Genomic DNA, 22965 nt, shown 5'->3' with positions numbered 1-22965 from the left:
CGTGAACCAGCGAAAAATCCGTGATATATATTTAGATATACTTATATAAAAAATCCGTGATGGAGTGAAGCCGCGAAAGTCGAAGCGCGATACAGCGATGGATCACTGTACTCAACAATATACTTTTGAATTTTTTTTTTTTTTTGTTTGTTTGTTACATGGACATTGCCTTGCATTTTTTGTAGGTTTCAAGATTGAACTTTATGAACCAGTGTGTGATAACTCCCCCCTTTTTTTTTTAGGTCCTAGGGTTCAACACAAGGCAACGGAAGGCTTTCTTAAATGCCGTGATGAGATGGGGAATGCCTTCTCAGGAAGCCTTCTCTTGCCAGTGGCTTGTGAGAGATCTGCGTGGAAAAACGGAGAAAGAGTTCAAGTAAGATACATTTTTAGTCCATCTTCAGATAAACCATTAGAGATTTCTGTGTGTAAATTATTTATACTGTTTGTAATCATTATTATCTAATTATAATTTTATAATTCCACAAAGATCTAAATTTAAAAGGAAATTATGTGGACATCTTTGGGTAACTCCTTTTAATGCAGAAGGAGCCAGAGGGGAAATGTTCCCTGCTTGAACAAAATAAATTAAGTTTATTATGTTAACTTTAAGTCATAAAAATAATTATACCAAAAAAGAGAAGTTCCTGTCTCATAATGGGCTTTTTGCCTTCCTAATTTACTGTATATTTTAAAACTTGCTCCTTCTCCTCCTTCTATTCTCATAGGGCTTATGTATCGTTGTTCATGCGCCATTTGTGTGAACCAGTGGCAGATGGGTCAGAGACTTTTGCAGACGGGGTACCCCGGGAAGGCTTATGCCGGCAGCCTGTCCTCACACGCATTGGGGTCATGTCATTGGTCAAGAAGAAGGTAAACCTGTATGGCACTTTTTCCATATTGCTTTTGCAAATGTCATAGTTACAAGCAGCATAGAAACACAATAGAAAATAGAATCCAAGCAGCATATTATCCTCTTAAGAAATAAAGGACTAATTTCTGTGTTTTGTGATGGGTACATAATTATTCAAATGCTAAAATATCAACTCCCTTCCTCTCTGTCTTTCTTTTCTGTGTATACTCTCATGGCTGTCAATAGATATCGAGACTGTGATTTCATTTACAGGATTTGGAGTCCTTTAATGCTTTTGACGTTTTTATTGTACAGTCCTTTATTAACTCTTCACATAGATCTTTCCAACATTAAAATCGTTGTACTTAGTTTACAGCGTTTGTATACCATTTTGTTTTTTGTTGTGTTAGGAAATTAGTTTTAAACAGTCATGTGGCTTTGTTTTTCCACGTTGTCTGCTATCTGTCACAGATCCAACCAGTACTTAAAACTGTTTATTTTTTTGGGTTGTTTGTCATGTGTCTGTGCAGAGATTGGTTGCATCTTAGTAAACAAAATATCACATAACATTTTTACATTTTTTTAATGATCCTTTAAATTTAGGACTAAATATTTTGTTTCCATCATTCCAATTTTTAATCTATAAACTGTTAATGCAAGTTATCAGGGAGTTGAACTACTAAAGGCCATGACATATTCAGCAACTTTTCCAGAGATTTTCACTAACAGACTTAATTTACATAATTTTAGCAAGTCAAAGGCAGTTGCTGGTAAGCTCCTGTGAAGGGCAGTCGTGTAGTCCAACATACCCAATGACTCATAATAATAAATTCAAAATTTTTAGTCGAAGTGGTCTCTATGTGCATTAGAACTGACACCCAATGAATGCTCCTCTGGAAGTACATTGCATATAATGCAGCAACAAGGAATAAGGAAGGTGGGATTTTTGGACCTCACAAACAAAAGATAAGTTAATCTGTCTAATGTACCGTGTTTTAGATACCACAGAATTGAAAAAAGGGCTGGGATAGTGGCTGAACGTCCTGAACCTGTTAACCCTTCATGCAGTTTTGGCTCTGTTCTGAATAAATTTTTTTGGGAATGAAGAAATATAGTTATTTAAGGGCACTTTTGCTTGCCAAAGGCCATCCTGAACTTGGCTATTTTCATCATGGACTAATTGACCAAATCAGCAATATGCAGCAATTGAAAAGTGGAAATATTTTAGTCTTTAAAAGTTCATATTTAAGAAATTATTTGTGTATGTCATCTGAGTTCAGAATAAGATCAAGATGAGAACTCAGTTACTCAGAAATTAACCTGCCACTTTTATTCTTTTTAGTTCTTTCTAATTCTTTCTATTTCTTAAAAAAATAAAAATAAATGGTAGGTCTAATTTCATGAAATTAGAGTGTATCCTCAGGGTATGAATGTAAGATGGATGGTGTATTTTGACATCCTTAAGTAACAATGACATGTATTTGTTCTGTTAAAAACAGTCTTGAGTCATCCTAGAAATAATATTAATTAACGATTTTGCATATTTTATGTGATTTTCTTTCCCCCATTAGATATTAATTTAACATTCATGAATTAGAATTGTGTGTAAATTTCTGCAGTTAAGCCATATGTGGAGTAAGAATTTTACCTCCATCGTAGCTGATCTGGCTGCTAGCTATAATGGACTTTTCTTGCGTAACATCTGGTTTGAAGCACTCCACACACATTTGTCTTGTTTATAAATTGCTGTCAAATAAATCATATAAAAGGAATATCGCAATGAATGCATTTTTTAATGCTTGTTAAGGGTAAATTAAGCAGTAATGTGAGTAGTGTTGTGACCGGCCGAGTTCGCTCTGTGCTCCTTGGCAGCTTGGACCTGGATCCGTCGATAACAAACCAAGGGTCAGTCAAGCTAGTGAGAATACAAACATGCAAGGCATATGTGCAAAGTGCATTAGTGCTGTGCAATTTTTTTTATAAATAAAGTCAATAAAAACTCCAGGGTAAAATACAGTGCTCTTTAGTGGAGGGTAAAAGTCATAATAAATAATCCAAACACTTAAATTCCAAAACAGGAAGGGAAAATCACATTTGTTCCCACTCCTTCCTGGTCCTTGGACCCACTACCATCCCTGAATGCAGCCCACTGCACCCTTCTAAGCTGCCATGGACTTGGTATTGCCACCCCCATCTGTCACTGCAACTCCTTCTCAGGCACTAAGATTTTGTATGAATGCCGCTATGTCTGTAACTGTTCCTTCCACTTGCTTCCTTGGCTTATCTCTACCTCTCCCCAGCCCTGTTTGGTCAGCTTTGCAGTTTGCGGTGAGCAGAGCCACCACCCGGAGTTCCTCCAGCCCTTAACAGTACTCCCAATAAACAAAATCGTTAGTTTGTTGCTGTCAAACTAATTTTTCCACGATTCACCTACTCAGACTCTGCAATCACCTTCTTTCTTTTTCATCTATTTTTTTTCTCCATTTCCCTTTCTCAGGATGCTGGTGTGCTGGTGCTAACTACAAATCCTGGAGCGTTAATGAGGCAATCAATTGAAGTGTATGCATCTGCATGTGATGCATGCTCAGTTGATCACCTCAATTCACAACCTAAAGCTCCTGTACCGTTCTATCACACACAGCTGAACCCAACATAAGCCTGAGCACACTCCTTTTATTTATTTTATTTATTTACCCAACATCACGGACTGTTCTCTTGACAGTAGTACAAAATGGTTTCAGCACTTTTCAAACTCATTTTTGTGAGATACCTTGCCACAGTTTGCAACATCTTAGTGCTTATCTGGTCTTTTAGTTCCCTGCTGTTGTTTGCCATGCTGTTATTATGTAAATTAATATTGAGTCATGAATATGGCTCTGTGATTTTAAAATTTACAGTGGGGAAGAACAAACTCCGAAAGAGAGAAGAACTCAGGCCAACTATTAAAAAAGAGAGGAAGAATAATAATTCTTTACAAGAGTAGTGTTTTACTATACAACAGTAAATGCATTTACATGCACACACATAACTGGGATGAGGTGAAACTTGGTTCCTTAAAAATCTGCATTTAAGTGTACAAGTATTATTCTGGATTTTTCATTTGTCAGTACTCTCCAATGTCATTAAACTGCACAAAAACAGTTAAATGTGATCATTGGCCACTGTGCATCCAAAAACAAGCATGAAGCCTGTGATCATTTTCTTGCATTTTATAAATAACTTTAGTCTTTCATGTCTTGTGAACTAAATAACATCCATTCCGTTTTTAAATATCTGATGGTCTGAATAGTGGCAGCTATGTCTATAGCAAATATCTGCATTAAAACTAAACTGACATTTTATTAATATTTTTTTTCTTGGCTGTGCAATTGACCCCAGCAAATGACCAGGTATGCATGCATCTTGCCTTATACCCAGTGTTGCTGCGTAAAATAAGTATTGCATTATGTTACTTGTTACTTTAAAAAGTAATCTGATTACATAGTGCATTTTACTTCTAACGTGTTACTGCTCCTGACATTGTGCTGCTAAACTTAGCACTGTATGTTCAATTCATCATCAATTTTTTATAATTTCTGAAATAGTGAGACTGATTTCAACCAGGATAATGAATAATGTGATCACCCAAGCATTTCCCTCAGGAAATTGATCTTTGTGGATGTTTCTACTTGTCGTTGTTAAAAGCATGTGCAAAGCTAAGCAGGTGAAAAGAGTGCAGTGGACATGCACAAACTACAAAATCCTTAACTGTCCATACAACGGGGTTATTTGCAGAGGAATGTTCTTAGTTAACAAGGTTTTCCAGAGACCAATAGCCTGGTTTCTCTAACCAGAATAAGGAGTTTACATGGCATTTTAGAAACCGATCTCTGTGAATAACTGGGACTAGCCGACGCTCGCCGCGGTTGTGAATAGGTGTTTTGCTGGAGACGATTTGTGTCAAGAAATGACCCACTGATAGGAACAGGCAGTTGCCGGATCCTGGAATAGAGATGACGTTGTACAAAAACCCGTCAACAGAAAAGATACTGTCATTCATTTTATAACAAAGGCTTAGGAAACAACCGTTGCAGTATAATGAAAATAGCAAGGAGCGAAACCAATGCCAATGGTCGAGAGCATAGAAAATAGCAAGGACCGAAACCAATGCCAATGGTTGAGAGCATAGACCATAGAAATATATAGATAGAAGCCGCATTCATGGTGCTGCCCAGTTGACACGATACGTCCGCGCATCCACCCTATTGCGAGTGGCAAAAGTGCCATTTAAATTAATACAGGTAGACGTGGAAACTGGGTTTTCTGATTAAAAAAAACAATAACGTTTAAAACAGTATCGTTTACATACAACAGATTTTGGTGAATCGTTTACATGGAATTATTTATATCCATTTATACACTGATAATGGCAATTATTAAATAATAATAATAATTTATTATTATTATTCTAATTTCTAGACTTCATTTCTAGATTTCGTCCTGTTCTTATGCAACACAGTACTGAAGTATTGGTTAATGCCAGAGTCATCTCACATATAGATTATTGTAATGCTATTCTAACTGGCATCCCATAAAAACTTATCCATCACTTACAACTTATTCAAAATTCTGCTGCCAGTATAATAACCTGCTGTTCTAAATCCACTGAACATATTACACCTACTCTCTCTCAACTTCACTGGCTCCATGTGAAGTTGTGAATAGGTGTTTTGCTGGAGACGACAGTTGCCGGATCCCGGAATAGAGATGTTGACAGAGAAGATACTGTCGTACATTTTATAACAAAGGCTTAAGAAACAACCGTCGTAGTATAACGAAAATAGCAAGGTATATGAGAGGCTGCAGGCAGCGTGGGGAAGGGTTTGGAAGAGGACAAATAGGAATCGAGAAATGCCGTGTCGGCTGGGTGTGGGCAGGACCGGCTTTGAAGAGGAGCCGCAGGCAGCGTAGGGAAGGGTTTGGAAGAGGACGAATAGGAAACAAGAAATGTGTCGGCTGCGTGTGGGTGAGACCGGTTTTGAAGTGGAAGCAGGACGAACCAGAAGAGAAATATATATTAAGAGATTATGGCACATATAAACTCACGGAATGTCAACCCTCACCTTGTTGAGCACATCATGAACACCCTTCAGGAAATCAAATGGGAAGTTTCTAAAACCCCCAAACTGCATTGCAGACTGGGAGCCTTTGAATTTTTGTCCGTTTGTACCCCTTACAGATAACTGAGTAGTCACTAATTTTGTAAGTGCTTAAAAGTGAAAGCAGTGATGCATAACTGACTTTACGCTCAATAAAGAAACATTTTTCTTAAGGCATTAAGAAGCTTTTGGACAAGTGATATAAATGGGCCAAGAAGCGGAGAGAAAGAGAGAGTGCTTCTATTGATATCTTTCTACCTATATATAGTATGTATTATAGTTGTCTTGTATAGGAAGAATTTTCAAGGTGCCATCCTGGATATCCCTGCTTACTTAAATTTCAACACAAAGCACACAAACAATGGCAGAAAAAAGGAAACAAAAATAGTGGCCACGCAAAGTAAAGTGATTGCAGTTAATCAGGCTCACTAGTCTACCTTGGTGAATTTGTGGAGATCCTTAGCTCTCGTTGATTCATGAAGAAGTGACTCCTATTTCCAGGCAGTTGCATTTTTATAACCCAGGGACTGGAAGGGGCAAATTCAGTTCCCCTCTGAGCATTTTCTCAGTACTGTAGAGGAAGAAAAAGGCAACCGTTTGTGGCAGTGTCCCTTTTTTATCCAGGGTGGTATCACATATCTGTAAAGAACTCAGAGGGTGATTCTCGGAGGCACATATGTTACAATGTATACATTTATGTAAATATAAAAAGCGCAATGTTGATGTTGGTTCGATCAGAAGAAAATATGAAGATGGTTTTAAATTAAACGTCATTAAAGTAGCAAAAGAAATTGGTAACTGCGCTGCTGCAACAAAATTCAATACGTCTGACAAACTGGTATGAGATTGGAGAAGCAAGATGTAAAAAAAAAATTAAGTGTCGCATTTTTGAATGGGCGTATAAGTCGGGTTCTGATTTTATAATCGATTTTTCAGGTTTCAAGACCCGACTTATACGTGAGTATATACGGTAAATTATTGTTCATTCCTAAACTTAACATGATGTTTTTAGAATGCAGAGAACAATTCAACCTGATAAATTAAATCAAAGTCATTATTAGTTCTTATTCATCTTTTAGTTTTCTGATAAAATAATTTATTTTACCATTGCTGATATACTTCTGTAATTTTCTTCTAGGGTTTAATTATAGTGATCTTTATCATCTATTTTTCAGGACAATGAAGTGTAAATTGTGTCTAGAGCCATAAATTTAAAAATAATGACTTTTCAATGGCAGGTTCAAGAGTTTGAACATGTAAATGGGAAATGGAGCATTCCAGAGCTGATGCCAGAGATCAATATGGACTCAAAAAAATCCTCTAGAGCCTCTTCACCCGCCATTAAAACTGCAACCACTACACCAGACCCTAGCTGTTCTAACACACCTTGTACCTCAAAACCAGGTAAACATGAATATGTTTGACTCAGACTGAGCTTTCTCTGTATGTGAAAATAACTGATGACCCGACTATCATCTTTTTTTTTTTTTTTTCTTGCTTTAAAGCTACTCCTGCCCCGAGCGAGAGGATAGAGAAGAATGGAAAAGATGGTGAAAAAGAGGAGTCTGAGAGTAAAGAAGATAGAGAGTGGCCTACTATTAAGTGTTCAGATGTTACAGAGGTATATAGTCATATTTACTTTAAATAAATCATTCAGGTATTTAGATTGTAGGAGGGTATGGCTACCAGAATACTCAAATACATATTTTGTAAAAAAACAAAGAGATTTAGTTTACTGCTTATAACAATACTTATTGATAAAAAATAAGTGTAAAAATGAATCCACACATTGTCTTCCTGCAAAAGATTCTTAAATAAAAAAATGTACATAAGCATAACCATGTTTGTTCCAGAATTTGAAGATTTCCTAAAACTCATTAAGCATATATACTATACTATAAGTTATATCGTAATGGCTTATGGGCCATCTGTCTGGTAAATGCTACTGTTGAGGTCATGGATGGCCTTTGTGTACAACATATTACAGCTAACACTGAAATATTCATCAGGTGATTTTTTTTCATTATCATAGTGAGAAATACATTTCCTCATGAAAGTTTTGTGAATTGTATTAAAAAAAATATTTTTAGGGGTGATCTTAAGATTTTTCTGCAAATACTAAGGTAGACTAAATCAAAAGCCAGCTTTTGTATTGATGTGATATGATAGCTTTCTAAAGCCAAACAAAATGTTGGTCATCTAGGCATAGGATTGGAGATAGAGGGGAAATGAAGAGGTTGTAGAGATAGAGCTGAAGGAGAAAATCATTGAGGCTAAAGAAAACTACAGGAGAGTACCAAAGGCCAAGCTGATCACATGTGTGATATAGATAGTTATATCAGTTCTTTAACAGTTTGACTGTGATTTTATTGTTAAAAGTTTACTCACCCTGGTACCTGGACAATCTATAGGGTCCAGCTCCCCTTGTGCCCCCACTTCAGTCTACTTTAGTCAGCTTAGACCTTTTACCACTGTCTACTCACCCTCCCTGTCCCTTAGTTTCCACATTTTTGCATACCACTTGCCAATGTCTCCATCCTCATGAACCAGCTACAATGAGTTGCCCCCACCATTCTGTCAGACTCCCAACTACGAAGAACTGACTTTCACAGCAGACCAGGTGAAAAAAGAACTACGGAAACTAAATTAACACAAAACTGCCGGACCCAATGTTGTTCACGCTATGGGGCTAAATAAATGTGCTGAACAAATGTGTTTCGTTTTTCAGTATATCTTCAGTCTCAGTCTGATTCTACAACGGGTTTCAGCTATATGGAAAGCATCATATGTGGTAGCTGTCCCCAAGACAATTGAACCAAAAGTCTTTAATGAACCTGTGGCTCTGACCTCTCACATAATGAAGATTTTAGAAAGGTTAACACTGGCTCAATTGAAACTGGAACCTCTGCAGTTCACATATCAGGACCACTTAGGAGTGGACAATGCTGTCATCTGTCTGTTGAATAGAGCCTACATGACTAGGGGGCTTTGCCCCCTGCTCGCTTCACTCGCCAGCTCCCGTGTTTGGTTTTACGGATACACACTTTTGAGATTTTTTTTCTTTGAATTGTTGCCATTTCATTAGTTTCACTTTTATTTCAGAACTTCTGTAAAAACAATATTTTGAATCTTTGGAGTCCCAATATGCTGAATCTTTTTAATGAGGTCAGTGAGACTTGTGTTTAATTACTTTGTCCCATAACTCAGGATAGGTTTCTCTGTTTGGAATTTTAGCACAGACAAAACGATCTACATAATCAGCAGTTAATAATTTTTTTGCAAAGTAACCAATAAATGCATGTGAGGTAAACCCCGTTTTTGAAATTCTCTGACTTAAACAATATTTATATACTTCTGACATATCACCTATGTCCATATATTCGATCTCTATTCGCCTTTTCATTATTTCTCCAATCTCTTTTTTGCGCTAATGCGATGTTTACTGTCATTGTTTTGACACTGTCGTTTTTTTTTTTGCTTTCATATTCTGTATCTTGCTCAGCATGTCTATCGCGCCTGTGTTTGGTTTTTTTTTTTTTTGAGTCTTTTGAATACCACTGTTTTCATTATCTCTAACCTGCTTTGCATGTGTTTGGCCCCCTTGTTTTTTAACCACTTTGACATTTTACTTAATTTTCTACTCTGTCTTTTATTTCTGACCTCGCTTTGTCCTGCTTTTTTTTTTTTTGACACCTGGTCCGTGATTTTCCCTTTTTTCAGTAATAATTTCCGTTTGTTCGTGCTACTGCGATTTTTGTTTTCTTTTTTTTTATACTTTCTAATTTTCCTACTTTCATATTCTTTAACTTTCTCTACATGTGTATCGTGCCAATGTTTTTTTTTTTTTTTTAGCCTTTCGAATTCCACTGCTTTCATAATCTCTAACCTGCTCTGAAAGTGTAAAGTGCCATAGTTTGTGAATGTCTTTATGAAGTTCTACTTTGTCTTTTACTCTCTGTCTTTTAATACTGAGTCCGATTGGACATGCTGTTTTTCAATTCCACTTGTTCCGGGCTGTTGATTACTTTCCTTATTTTCCGAATTTGCACCTAGATTATTGTTTTTCTTTTTTGCTCTTTTTTTCTCTCCAATGCTTTTGAGTCTCTTTTCTCTGCGCTGCTTTCTTCTTTGCTTGGTCGTCGATGTTTCATGTTTAACGTCCCCGCGAGATGCTCCATGGCCATTTTCTTTTGTCTCGCAGGTCTTTTAAGTGTCCTCTGTGATCTACAATAGAGAGACATGGTCATGAGTAGCATAGTGGTTCCACATGGATCTGCACTGACTCCCTTTCTGTTTACCCTGTATACTTCATAGTTTAGATATAATACTGAGATATGTCATCTACAGACATTTTCTAATGATACAAGCATAGTTTGGTGTAGAAGGACTTTGTTGAGTGGTGCAAACTGAATCACCTGCATCTCAACATGGACTTAGGGAAGGTTAAGCCTACTTTGCCCCAGTTCTCATTGGTGATGAAGATATAGTAGTGGTTGAGACATGCAAATACCTTCAGGTGCATCTGAACGACAGACTTAAATTAAGTACAGACACAGAGGCTATGTACAAGAAGGATCAGAATCACCTCTATTTCCTGACCAGACTGAGCTCATTTGGTATATGCAGGCCGCTCTTACATGTTTTCTGTCAGTTTGTCGTGGCCAGCGTATTTTTTGATACAGTAGTGTGCTGGAGAAATAAACTGATCTAAAGGGCTAGTTCAATCTTGAAAGTCAGGTTAGACTCACTGGTGGAAGTGGTAAAACAAAGGTCATTTATGAAGCTGCTGACCATCCTGGACCCTTTGTATGAGGTTTTGGCAAAACAGAGGAGTGCATTTACAGAAATTGTAGTTTTGGTATTACATCTTGCATGAAGAAGGGGCCTGAGCTTCCTCAAAAGCTTGCATATTGAAATCTTTTTCGTTAGCCAGTAAAAGTTGTCATTGTTCTTGACTTCTCCACATCACAGCACTCTACCACTACAGTAGTAATAGACTGAGACGATTGCATTGCTCCAAAGAGTGCAATTTAAGGTCGTTTCTACCTTTACCCAAGCAATGTTTTAGTTTTAAGATTTTTTTTTTAGTTTTCATCTAGTTTTAGATTTTTGATATTTTCTAATTGTATTTTTTATGTAGTTTGTTTTTCAGCAATTTGTTGTTTTTTTCACAATTTTTTAGTTTTGTACTACTCACTAAAAATATCCTTAGGGGCACAGTTTTGCAAATGTACAAATACAGTTTTCATTATAGTGGTCAAATTTTATATCATTGTTGCCGTATCTCTTAACTTAATACATAAAGTTTTCTTATGATAATGTGACAAGTCTTTCAGTAAAATCAGAAAATGTTGAGTCAAATATAAAGTGTGCTCTGATATAATATTTTACTTTAATCTGCAACAAGTTTAAGCAAATGGTTAGTTAATTTCAAAAATGCTTTCATTTTTGTTTATATTTTTTCCACAGTTCTTAATAACATTGGTCTTGGGTAATTTTAAAATGTAACTTATCCATCCTTTTTCTTGGTAATTCAGTTAATGAATTTGATTCATGTGTGATCATTAGTTTCTTGACAATTTATTTACACCATAATGTGTGCTCTTTTGCTTTCTTCATTTCTGTGTTTATGGTAGCCCTCAGAAGAGCATGCCTCTCCATTGTATACTAGTGTCACACAAGAGGAGCAGATCGCCATAACAGAAGCAACCAAAGAAACACTACCAAGTGAGAAATCTGAAGAAGTCATGGACACTGATATAGGTGTTTCACTTCCACCATTGAGACTAGATTCTCCTCAGGCTTCTCCCTTTAAAGAAGAGGCACGTGGTAGGGATCATTTCGTCTTAAAATACTTAAATATACTCAAATATTCAAAATTCTAATGCAATTAGATGTCAGGTTGTGCCCAGCACCTTTAAATGTCATATCATGAGTGTTCTTATGTTGCAGAGTCTGAGAAGGTGGAGCATAAAGCTGAAACTGCCACAAGTGAAACAGCAGATCTGAAGGAGCAACAATCCTCTTGCATTAAGCAAGGTGACAAATGAAATAAGCCTTATGATATTCCTATACTTTGGGGAAAAATGGCATATTAATTTCCTTCCCTCTGTATCCCTGCAGATGAAGTCAAATCTGAAAAAGATAATGGTAAAGAAGTAAAAACGGTTACAGCTTCAATACCAAAAGAAGAGGTTGGCAAAACCAGCATGAAGAGAGATGAAAGAACTGAACGGCCCAGGTTCATGTTCAACATTGCTGATGGGGGCTTCACAGGTAACACTTGCTTTTTTAAAATATATTTTAATATGACCATGCCATCAATCCATCATTGTAGGGACTGCATGGTGGCGCAGATCGCCACCACAGAAAACCAGAAAAAGAACAGCAAAGAAAGTAGGGGTTAGTACAGATTGTGGAGATATGATAAAAATGATAATTAAATGCATATATAGAATATCAGGGTTACACTAAAATGAAGCTACAAGAAAGCCATATTAAAATAATGGATTTTTAGCAGTTTTTTTTAAAGTTCTGCACTGTATTAGCCTGGCGAATTTCTGTCGGTGAGCTATTCCAGAAGGCGCATAACAGCAGAAGGCTTCCTCACCACTTTTTTTTTTTTTAAGTTCAGCTCTTGGAATTCTAAGCAGACACTCATTTGAAGATCTAAGGTTATGATTTGGAGCATAAGGTGAGAGGCATTCCAAACTATACCATGAAGCGAGATTATTTAAGGCTTTGTAAACCATAAGCAATATTGTAAATTAATTTGTAAATGGCTCAGGTAACCAGTGTAGTGACATCAAAAGTGGAGAGATGTGCTTGGATTTTCTTTTCCTAGTTAAGATTCTGGCAGTTGCATTCTGCACTAGTTGTAATCAAATGATGTCTTTTTGGGTAGTCCTGAGAGGAGTGTGTTGCAGTAATCTAGTCGACTAAAAACAAAAGCGTGAACTAATATTTCTGCATCTTACAAAGTTATAAAAGATCTAATTTTTGCAGCACTCCCACACCAGAATTTTTTAAATGAAACTTCATGGGCTCTCAGGGTGCCGTTATGTGATACGTCTTATGAGCTCTTCTGTGAATTTTGATGGGGAAGTGGCTGGGTGCTTTGCTTCCTTTTCTGTAACTAACACATTTTTTTACAACATCTGTGAGAGGAGCACGATTACTTTATATAATTTTGTATTGTGCTAAAATCCAGCATTCCCTCTTCTATAAATGCATGTATTTGTTCGAACATTTTACTAATTCCTGAGGAGACATGGTTTTCCCAGTGCTTCATTTTTCTTTTAAAAGCCTTAACTAATTCATGTTCGGAAAAGCTGTTTGTATTTGCACAATACATTGTTTTGTTATGCTTGTTTGTTTCACTGAATATGTACTCTAGGGTAGTGGTACAGTGATCACTTTTTCATCTCATAAAAAGTCAGTTAAAATCTGGCCTCTTTGAAGAATGCCTGTAGCTTCTCACCAAAGGCTAAATAGACAGGTCAGCATCTGTCTGTAGGATAACTATCTCAGCACTTTGTACATGAGTATGGAGTGGTTATTAGAGCACACTCCCTCCCATTGAATCACCTTCATTTTGTAGCTCTGGCTTTCACAAAATTATCTATGATTATAGCTAAGTCCAGGAAGAGAGAAGTCTGGATTTCATTTTGTTTGTGCACATGTGTGATGAAAACAATGAACACTATATTGAAACAAAGCAAGAAGCAACAGTCTTTATTCATTGGACAATTGCCACAGATCCATCGGTACACATGCTAGCGCAGTTGGCCCATCTTATTTTATTTGACAACATAAAGTTATCCATTGTGTGAAATTTATTATTTATTTACTACTTATTGTAGTAATGTGTAATTCTTTACAAAATAAATATTCCATATGTATGTCACTTTCCAATTGATAGCAAATGCAGTTAGATGTGACATTTTTGGTTACCTTTTTTAATGGTACATTGAACTTTTATATGTTCTGATATGGATGAGATGTGATGCTTCACAGTGTTGTTTGAAAGTGGTATTTTCAATGATTGCTTGAACTACTCCTTTCCAAATAATTCCTTTATAATTCCAGTTATTCAAGGCAAAATCAAGGTTTCTTTGCTACCTTGAATTTTCTATCCATTGAGCTATTTTTTTAGATAGAGTGTATGATATTTTTAGGAATTTCCTATCCACATTAGTAGTTACCTTCATGTCAGTCTGAGTACTAGTCAATCCATTTGCTTGTTCTTCTTTTCCAACACAACCACACACCTGCCTGCATTTCCCAAATTGACCACTCAGTGACACTATTTTTAAAGAAGCTGACCAGGAGAAGGAATTATTTTTTCACAAAAACTGAAAAATAAACTTGAAAACACAAGATAACCTTTTCAGAGCACACATGTTTTCACATAAAATTGCTTAGTTGTAATCATAGTCAGAATAGAATTGCAAAATGTTGTTTACCAAGAAAATGATTTTTAGTAACAAGAGCTAAAAAACTAAAACATTAAGAGTCTGTGCAAACAAGAAGAGTCAAAACCAGATTATCAGGTACTACATCTTTTATGAGCACTTGTTCACTGGTGGAATTCATATCTTGGACAAAGAGGTTTACATCACTGCACTGCATTTTATATATCTGGAAAACACACCTTCGCAACCTGACAAAATCCCATAGTAGCCATATTAACTCATAGTGGTTCTCAGCATTGACACAGCTAAAAGTATAAACCAAAAAAATAAATAAAATCCATCTGAAGCAAGGAAGTAAATTTTCAAACTTGTATTAGAAAATAAAACTCAAAAATTAAACTTTCAAAATTATTCTTATTAACTAAATAAAATATTCAGGTCAAATCAGGTTAAGTTGGGAAGCATGCACTGGTACAGCACGTCGCTGCATACGACAGAACAGCTAGGGATCCCAGTTGCCAACCTTCCCAAAGCAGACACCTGGTCCATTTCCACACTCCGGAAATGGCTATCTATCTGCTACAGCCAGGTGTTACTTGGGTGTCCTTTTGGCCTGTTCCGGCCACTCAGGTCCCCAGCAATGTGGATCTTGTGAATGGAATCAGCCTTGGGGAATCATGCCACATAGCCGCAGTTCCATAATTGATGCTTCCTCACAATAAAGGGACTCCATGAGTGACTGGTCATTCGAAACAAAGTCAAACCGGCAGTACCCAAGGATTCTCCAAAAGACACAGTACCGAAGGAGCCCAGCAAGGTTATTATAGTTTTGCCTTTTTATATTGGTTTTTATTTCTATATTTTTTCTGACCTTACTTGGAAAATCAGTTTAGTTTTAGTTTTCCTTCATCGTGTATTTTTAGTTTTAGTTTAGGTTTTATTTCACAAAGAAATTTCTATTTTTATATTTATTAGTTTCAGTTTTAGTTTTAGTAATTATGGCATGGAGCTCCTACGGAGTTTAGTTTTGTGTTGCAATCAGATAGAATTGTACACTTAAAAGATTTGGATACGAGTTTAATGTAAGTGTAAGCTTACTGCACTACATGGTTTACTATCTGGTTTTGTTTTTGTCTGATAATAACAAGCATAATCAAAACTAGATACTGAATATGAACAATTTTAAACAATTTTATCATTTATAAAATATTTTCTCATGAAAATCATGGGGGCTTAGGAAGAACAGGGCTCTTAGATTTAAATCAGCGTGCAGACCCCACCTAGCTGTATTAAGGGAAACAAAGAAAAACAAGCATGTAGTTTCAAGTTTAGGGGCAGTGAGACTTGAATAGCCCACCATAAAGGACAGTAAACCCATAATGAGCAGAGTAAGAGCAAGTAATAGGAGTACGGACAGGCATAAAACGACAGAGACAGCATCTGAGATTAAGAACAATATATACATTATCTAAACCTGTTTATCCAGAGCTGGATCACAGGAAACCTGGGGCCTGCCGCAGCAGGTTTGGATGTAAGGCTATTCAGGTCTCCCTGGTATGCAATATGTATGATATTTCAACCATCTATTTTGAGAAAAAGAGAAAAACATTGAAAAAAGGGAGACAAATATTTTAAAATATAATTCTGCTAATTGATTACTTTCACAATGTCAGGTATTTTGAGTTGTGAATAAGAACTAAAAAGATAAATTAATAAATATAGAATAAATACAAAAACCCATTAGTATGTTTAGTTTTTCATCACTTGGCAGACTCTCTTCACCTACCTAACTTTGTTTGTATCACTTCATTGTTAAACAATGTTTTTAAAGCAAAAGTGATTGGTCAGCAACAATATGCTGATCTTGTATGAAGACTGTCATCAGTGCTGTTTTATTTTCAAAAACCGGGTGTGGTCTCCCCTAGACTTTCTTGTATACTCATATATGGGGATGGATATTTAGGGAGTAAACCGCAAGACAATGATTATATTTGTATACTATGTACATTAAGGAACCATCAACAACAAATCAAATTAATAATATATTGAACAATTATTGTAAAAGTAAAGTTGAATTAATCGGACTCTGCAGCTGCATGAATAAAAGAAAAAATCGAGTATGTGTTCAGGTAACGTACCATTTCCGGGTGATGGATTTGACCCAAAAGTTAATACAGATCTACAATTGTGGTGTAACAACCACATGCCAAATTTCATCCATCTGTCTAGTTGCATTTTTGAATTACCGTGTTTATACACACACATGCACATGCAATTCCAAAAACTTTTTAGACTCTGGGAGGTCTATAACATCAAGATTCATCAAAATATCGAGGTCGAATTTTTTCATGATTACTATACTTTCTCTAGCTCTTTTGTGGGCCCACCACCTGCAAGAGAGGCCATATGGGTCGGGTGCAATGTGATATGGGTGGTGGCTGAAGGCGGGAACTCTGGCATTTCGACCCTTTTCCCGGCTGGCCTGGGAACACCTCAGTGCCCCAACCCCAAGGGAAGGTGGACGGGGAGAGGTAGGTCTGGGCTTCCCAGCTTAGGCTGCTGCCCCCACGACCCGACTTCAGATTAGCAGTGGACGATGGATGAATGGATATACTTTCTCTATACTTCGTACTGTATATGAGTAAGTAAAAACGATTTCTCTTGCGCAAAGTGGCAGGGGAATTGCTGCCAACATAAATAAGAGAAATAAACTGAAACGTTACTCACTCGTGATTTTTCTGTCCATATGTTAAAGGTTTTGTTGACCAGCACTTTCCGATTTCAGCCGTTTGAATTACATCTTGATATATAAAAAGCGCAAAGAAAGGCAGCACGTAAATCGCTTTCTATTGCACATGCTTTACACACCCACATTCAGCTTGCTCTGTCAATGCAAATGCTGTGTGAACACTTGCCCTCCATCACCAACCACCATTCACTCAATGAAAATCTGCGGGCAGCTCGTGGTGGATGACTTTCTGTTTTACAGTTAAAACTTATAAGAGTTAAAGGCTAACGGCAAGAATATTCATTCAAAAACAAAAAGTAATAGTGTTTTACTACATTATTATTTTATTTCAGTTAGTCTTTCCAGCTACTTTAATAGTTTTGTTTAGTTTTAGTTTTTCATTTTGGTTTTGTTAATTATTTTATTTCAATTTACCAAAATGTTTTTTAATAATAGTTTCAGTTTTGATTTTAGTTTTCGTTAACTATAATAACATTGGAGCCCAGTCCTCGTCTCATGTCACACAACCATTTAGCAAAACAGGAAGCACCAGGACTCTAAAGACTTGGACCTTTGTCCCTTTGCAGAGATCTCGAGAGTGTCACACCCCTTTTCAGCAACCTAATGATCCCCCAAAACCCCTTCCCCACCAAACCTTCACCCAACCCCAAAACAAGTGGTCTGCTCACTTCTTAGGAATGATAACCAGAGACGTGAATGTTACTGCCAAGGTAAGTAAGCCTCTCGACTAGGTTGATGTTCTGTCCGCAGATTGACACATTGCTGATGGCTGTGCCCAAGAGGTCATTCAAGGCCTGGATCTTGGTTTTAATCCAGGAAACTCACAAGCCCAGACACTCTGACTCCTTGCTCAGTCTCTTGAGAGCCTAGATTGGAGCCTCCATTTACTTTGCGAAGATCACAGCAGTCAGTTGGGATAATAACTCCTGTTTCCCAAATGGAAGCAAAGATTCCTGCATCCTTCCCTACCATCAGCGGGTTCACCTCCTGTGCAATCTCCGTGAGACTGGGTGGTTCACGGCTAATTGGAGGATCAGCCTCAAGAACCGTGGACCCAGAGATGTTCAATATTCTATCCAAAGGACTGACTTTAAACAACTGCTCATAGTTCCCAGCCCAGCTGTTCACAACTGCAGCATCCATAAGAACCGTTCCATCACCCGCCCTGACTGCAACTCTCCAAGGAACAGATTCAGATGTGCGTAATGCTTTGATTTCTCTGTAAGAAGGATGTGGGTCACTAGACCATGGATGGTGCATCACTTGCTCACAGATTCCTCTTAACAAGTGCCTCCTTCCCTCAGAGCCCTTGTAACTGTCCACCTCGGTTCCCTGTACAGACTGGAGTTGTCATCAAGCCATGTGCTGCAACTCCTCTTGATGATATCCATGATGCCCTGCAAGATGAAATAACTCCTTCAGAGAACACACACAACACTTGGCAACCTTTAAAGTCTTGTTGTGGAAGGTCTCGTATCACATAAGGATTGGCAGTTGCACCCAAGTCTGCAAGTTCCTCACACAAGCTGTGTGCAAACTCATTAGATACAGCCTGATCTTGGAATCTGGCAAGGTCCAGCCTCATTCTCCTAGTAGGTGGTAGCTGGATCTTCAGAGTAGCACCAACAAGTCTGTGGTCAGAATTCACAAACTGGGCCCTTCTGTAGACCCTGCAGTTCTGTAGTAGCCTCCAGCATCTACCCACAAGAATGTGATTGATCTCCTTCACCGCACCACCGGTATTGGAGTACCAAGTCCAACAATACGGCTCAGGGCACTGGAACAAGCGATCCGCAGCCCCTTGCCTTTTGCAAAATTATGTAACATGGAGCCACGTTCACCATGGTCACCAGACCCATGGGGACCATCACAGTCCTCATAGCCAGCCCTGTCAATGCAAATGATCGCATTGAAGTCCTCCATGACCAGAGGAGTGTCACCTCATGGGCATCCATCAACCACTAAGCAAGGCTGTGAATAAAATCTCCCTTGCCAAGACATCACTCGCCGTGGTCGGAGCATACACTGAGACAACAGACAAGGCACCCAGATAGTGCTTTAAATTGAGTCTCATAATGTTCTTATTGAAAGGAGTGACATCAGACACCATCAAAAGGAGCCAATCCATCATAGCAACATCTACTCCCTGAGAATGACAGCCATCAGAGTGACCAGACCAATTAAAGGTGTACCACCTACAGAGATCTGGCCAGTCCCAGGTCTGTGCACCTCAGAGAGTGCATCCACTGAAGTGCAGAGTTTATGAAGCTCCTCTGATACCAGAGGAAGATGAGCACCATACTGGAGAGACAAGACATTACATGCACCTAGCTGGATGGGCCTCCTCAAATTGGGACTTGAGTGCTGTTGTGCAGCAGGTGACACCTCAGCATTACAGTAGTTCCGGTCCCCAACAGGCTTGACCTCATTGGCTCTCCAGCAGTTTAAACTCTTCCGGGGATGAGGCTCCGGAGGGCTTTCCCCCATCCCCTTCATAATGCAAGCAGCCTTTCTGTGGGCAGCTTCAGCAGAGCTACTCTTCCAAAGAGCAGAAAAGAATCTTGTCCGCCATTTTGGAGCTGCATGAAATTTTTATGGTGGCTGGAATGCCAATCCTGCCAACAACCCCCAAGTTTTCTCTGCAAGTTGGAGGACAACTTGCAGGACCTGATGCAGTTTTACATCATACCCAGGACAAAAAATATTCAAGCACAAAAAAAGCTTCAAACATTTTTCAAGCAGACAAAACAGGTTTGTCTATTCCTAATACATGACTTGTCCTGGAAGGTTTTGTACAGTTGTACAGTATGTGGCAACCGACTCAAAACTTGCTGATATAAACCTTTACTTTTGGAAAATGAAACAAAGCCTTAGGTAAGTTATCTATTTTCATACTTTCTACATTTTATCCTGTCAGCATTAATTAAAAATTTCATGTCTTTTATAGCTAGCTGTGGATGTTTTGTCAAGCTCCTGGAGTTTGTCCTTCAGCGACTGAAATATTAATGAGAGCTTTTACCCTTAATCAGATGAAAATTGTTTTAGTCAATGTTGTAAATTGTTTTTCGATACATATATTTTTAACAGACCCCAAAGTTGTCAAAATTGTGTGTTGTGGTAAAACATTTTGTCCAAGTGAGAGTTCAGCAAGGCATTTAACATTTGTAATTTTACTTCATAGTAAGAAGTATGATATGTAACTACATGTTTAAAAATTGTGCTATTTGCCATTACACACACACATTTTTTTTTTTTATTTAGTTACTGTAGCTTTATTTTTTGTGATTTAAAGAGTTTCTAATTGCTTTCAATTATTGTGAAGCTATTCAATAAGTTTCGTGAGGTTCTGCAGATGAGATGAGAAATAAAGACAGTTTTTTCTATTTGGGGTCATGATTGAAACCTTTAAAAAAAAAAAAAGTTGTTTTTCAGTGTTGTGAAAGTTGCAAGTTGTTTTTTCACAGTTGTATACAGATATAAATTAATTTGTCCCCCTAAGTATTGCTAAGTGAAGCATTATTTATAGTTAAAATAAAATAAAACTTCTCTCTCCCAGCAGCCTACAGTAGCAGTTTGTTGTCCTGTGGTTGCTGTCCTTGATAAACAGGCAGTGTAATATATTCCACGATGTAAATAAAAGGCACTAAATTAAAATACATGGAGTAAAGCCTATATATGTAGCTGTTTAGCATGAGAATGCCTTTCAATTGAAATGATTGTAAATGCACATAGCTGGGATGTGAAAACAGAATAGTTTAACTTTGCAGTGGACTGCATAAAAATGTCCTATGAAATGTGTTAGGGTATGGAAGGCAAACCGGAGAAAGCATGGGGGGAAAAAAAGAAATAAACAGAGCAATAAAGGGTTAAAGCAGTAAAAATGCAAAACAATTAAAACTAGCTGCAGTGAGTGTAATGAAAATAGTAGTTAATGTCCAGGTTTTAGATAGAATAAAGAACGCGTGACACATCTATCTTGATTTCAGTTCACATTTGTCTTACTCTTAGTGCTATCCCATGCTTTGTCTGCAGTTTGCTGGGTAAGTATGAATTCTTAGAAAGGACATAACTAATGAATGTAGATCAGTTCATTTCACTTTCTTTATAGTATGTAATTTACTGTCATTTTTCCGCAGAACTTCACACATTGTGGCAGAATGAAGAGAGAGCAGCAATTTCCTCTGGCAAAATCAATGATATCTGGCATCGACGGCATGACTACTGGTTGCTGGCAGGTATTGTGCTGTATCCTTTGTTTCTAATATTCCATACTTGTGTTTTCACAAAATAACGTTGAGGTAGCTTTATGTAGCCAAAGACATCACACTAGCACAAAAGTAGCACAACTTGCCGGAATTGGCTTTCAGAAGCGAATCCAATCCAACACCTTTTCTTTATGTGTAATATATGGATTTATACTATGTGATATTTGGGGTTCTCATCTAGTGTTTCAAAGAGTTTTAAATATACAGTATTTTATGTCAGTATAAGCATTGGTGGTTGCAGATAATATATATCAGAAATGCGTGAGCAAATGAGTGCTCTTTATAAAGCTAATAAGAGTTTTTCAGCATCTATTTTCATTTTATTCAGTAAGGTGTAAACGTTTTCATGTTCTTTATTATAATAGTTATTTTACTGTAAATAGAAGATAAGTCTTTATGAAGACATTTCTCACTTGCTCATAACCTACTGTACAGACCTTTAAATGTGAGGGGAAAAACCCAGAGTAACTGCAGACAGACACAGGGATAATCTGGAGATTCCTTAGTGCCTGTGTTGGTATTTGAACTTACAACTTTGCAGGGTCTGAGGTAGTCGCACTAATCACTGTTTCACTGTGTCAACCAGGCAATTAAAAGTGAAATTCAAGTAACAAGGTAGACATCCACTAACGCTAAGTACTATTTTCTAATTATATCATAAATGACCTTTTATTCAAATATTTAGAACATATGGATATAAAAATGTTTTGATTTTCATAGGAAAAAAATACAAGTGTATACACCAGCATTAACTTCTGATACAGCTGATCAAAAAGAACAAAGGAGCCAAATGTGTATGTAAACAGCCAGTTCCATTACCCACAAGAATTGGTTTATAACTAAGAAACTGATGTGAAAACCTACCGGAACTTTATTCCTTTTACAACAAATGATTGGTTATATCTGCCATATAAAAAGGATGTCTGTTGTTTTCAATTTAAATAAATTAATGTCCAAGTTCTTTAGTGCATGATTCCTATACTCTTATCATTCAATAATTAAAGAAACCTACACAAAGGTCATTTTAAACACTTTAATATAATGTTATGAAATTATGACTGATATCATGGATGACTTGTTCCTTGACATTGAATTTAGTCATGGCTATGCCAGGTGGCAAGATATTCAGAATGATCCTCAATTTGCAATCATCAATGAGCCCTTCAAGACTGAGTCAAATAAGGGAAATTTTCTGGAGATGAAGAATAAGTTCCTTGCCCGGAGGTTTAAGGTGAGTTTGAAGATAGAGTGTATGTGATGCACCTTCTTTTTCTTATTTGTTTTATATAAATATTACTATTCCTGCTGTTATAAACAGATCACCATACATAAATGTTATATTTTCATCTTGGCAAAAAACAATATTAAATATATTTTAACCAAGCAAAATCTTAAAGAAAAATGTGACCAATAAGAAATTAGGTAATGTGTGCTTAAGATCAAAATAATGCAAAGTTTGAGAATTTGGGACCCTGGCCATTATCCACCAGTTATTCTCCATTTGGCAGATGGAATATTTTATTGTGGATTTATCAATATAATTAAA

The 22965-nt window shown here is 37.1% G+C and overlaps 1 protein-coding gene across 7 annotated transcripts in view; it reads left to right on the top strand.

Annotated features, from left to right (window-relative positions):
- Window positions 1-22965, top strand: part of chd3 (chromodomain helicase DNA binding protein 3) — a 171698-nt gene that overhangs the window by 126559 nt on the left and 22174 nt on the right. For all 7 annotated transcript variants that reach the window (XR_005632883.1, XM_039747026.1, XM_039747025.1 and 4 more), the window contains 9 exons: window positions 243-376; window positions 729-873; window positions 7230-7395; window positions 7497-7612; window positions 11628-11820; window positions 11944-12030; window positions 12115-12267; window positions 21291-21399; window positions 22518-22650. Coding sequence is in view for 6 of the 7 variants with exons in the window: in XM_039747026.1 (XP_039602960.1) it covers window positions 243-376; window positions 729-873; window positions 7230-7395; window positions 7497-7612; window positions 11628-11820; window positions 11944-12030; window positions 12115-12267; window positions 21291-21399; window positions 22518-22650 (1236 nt within the window). In the remaining variant the exon portion in view is untranslated. The remainder of the gene's footprint in view (window positions 1-242; window positions 377-728; window positions 874-7229; window positions 7396-7496; window positions 7613-11627; window positions 11821-11943; window positions 12031-12114; window positions 12268-21290; window positions 21400-22517; window positions 22651-22965) is intronic.

The sequence above is a fragment of the Polypterus senegalus genome, chromosome 3 (assembly GCF_016835505.1).
Source record: "Polypterus senegalus isolate Bchr_013 chromosome 3, ASM1683550v1, whole genome shotgun sequence".
NCBI lineage: Eukaryota > Metazoa > Chordata > Cladistia > Polypteriformes > Polypteridae > Polypterus > Polypterus senegalus.
Note: the sequence above shows the minus strand (reverse complement) of the source record. Positions and strands in the feature narration are given on the sequence as shown.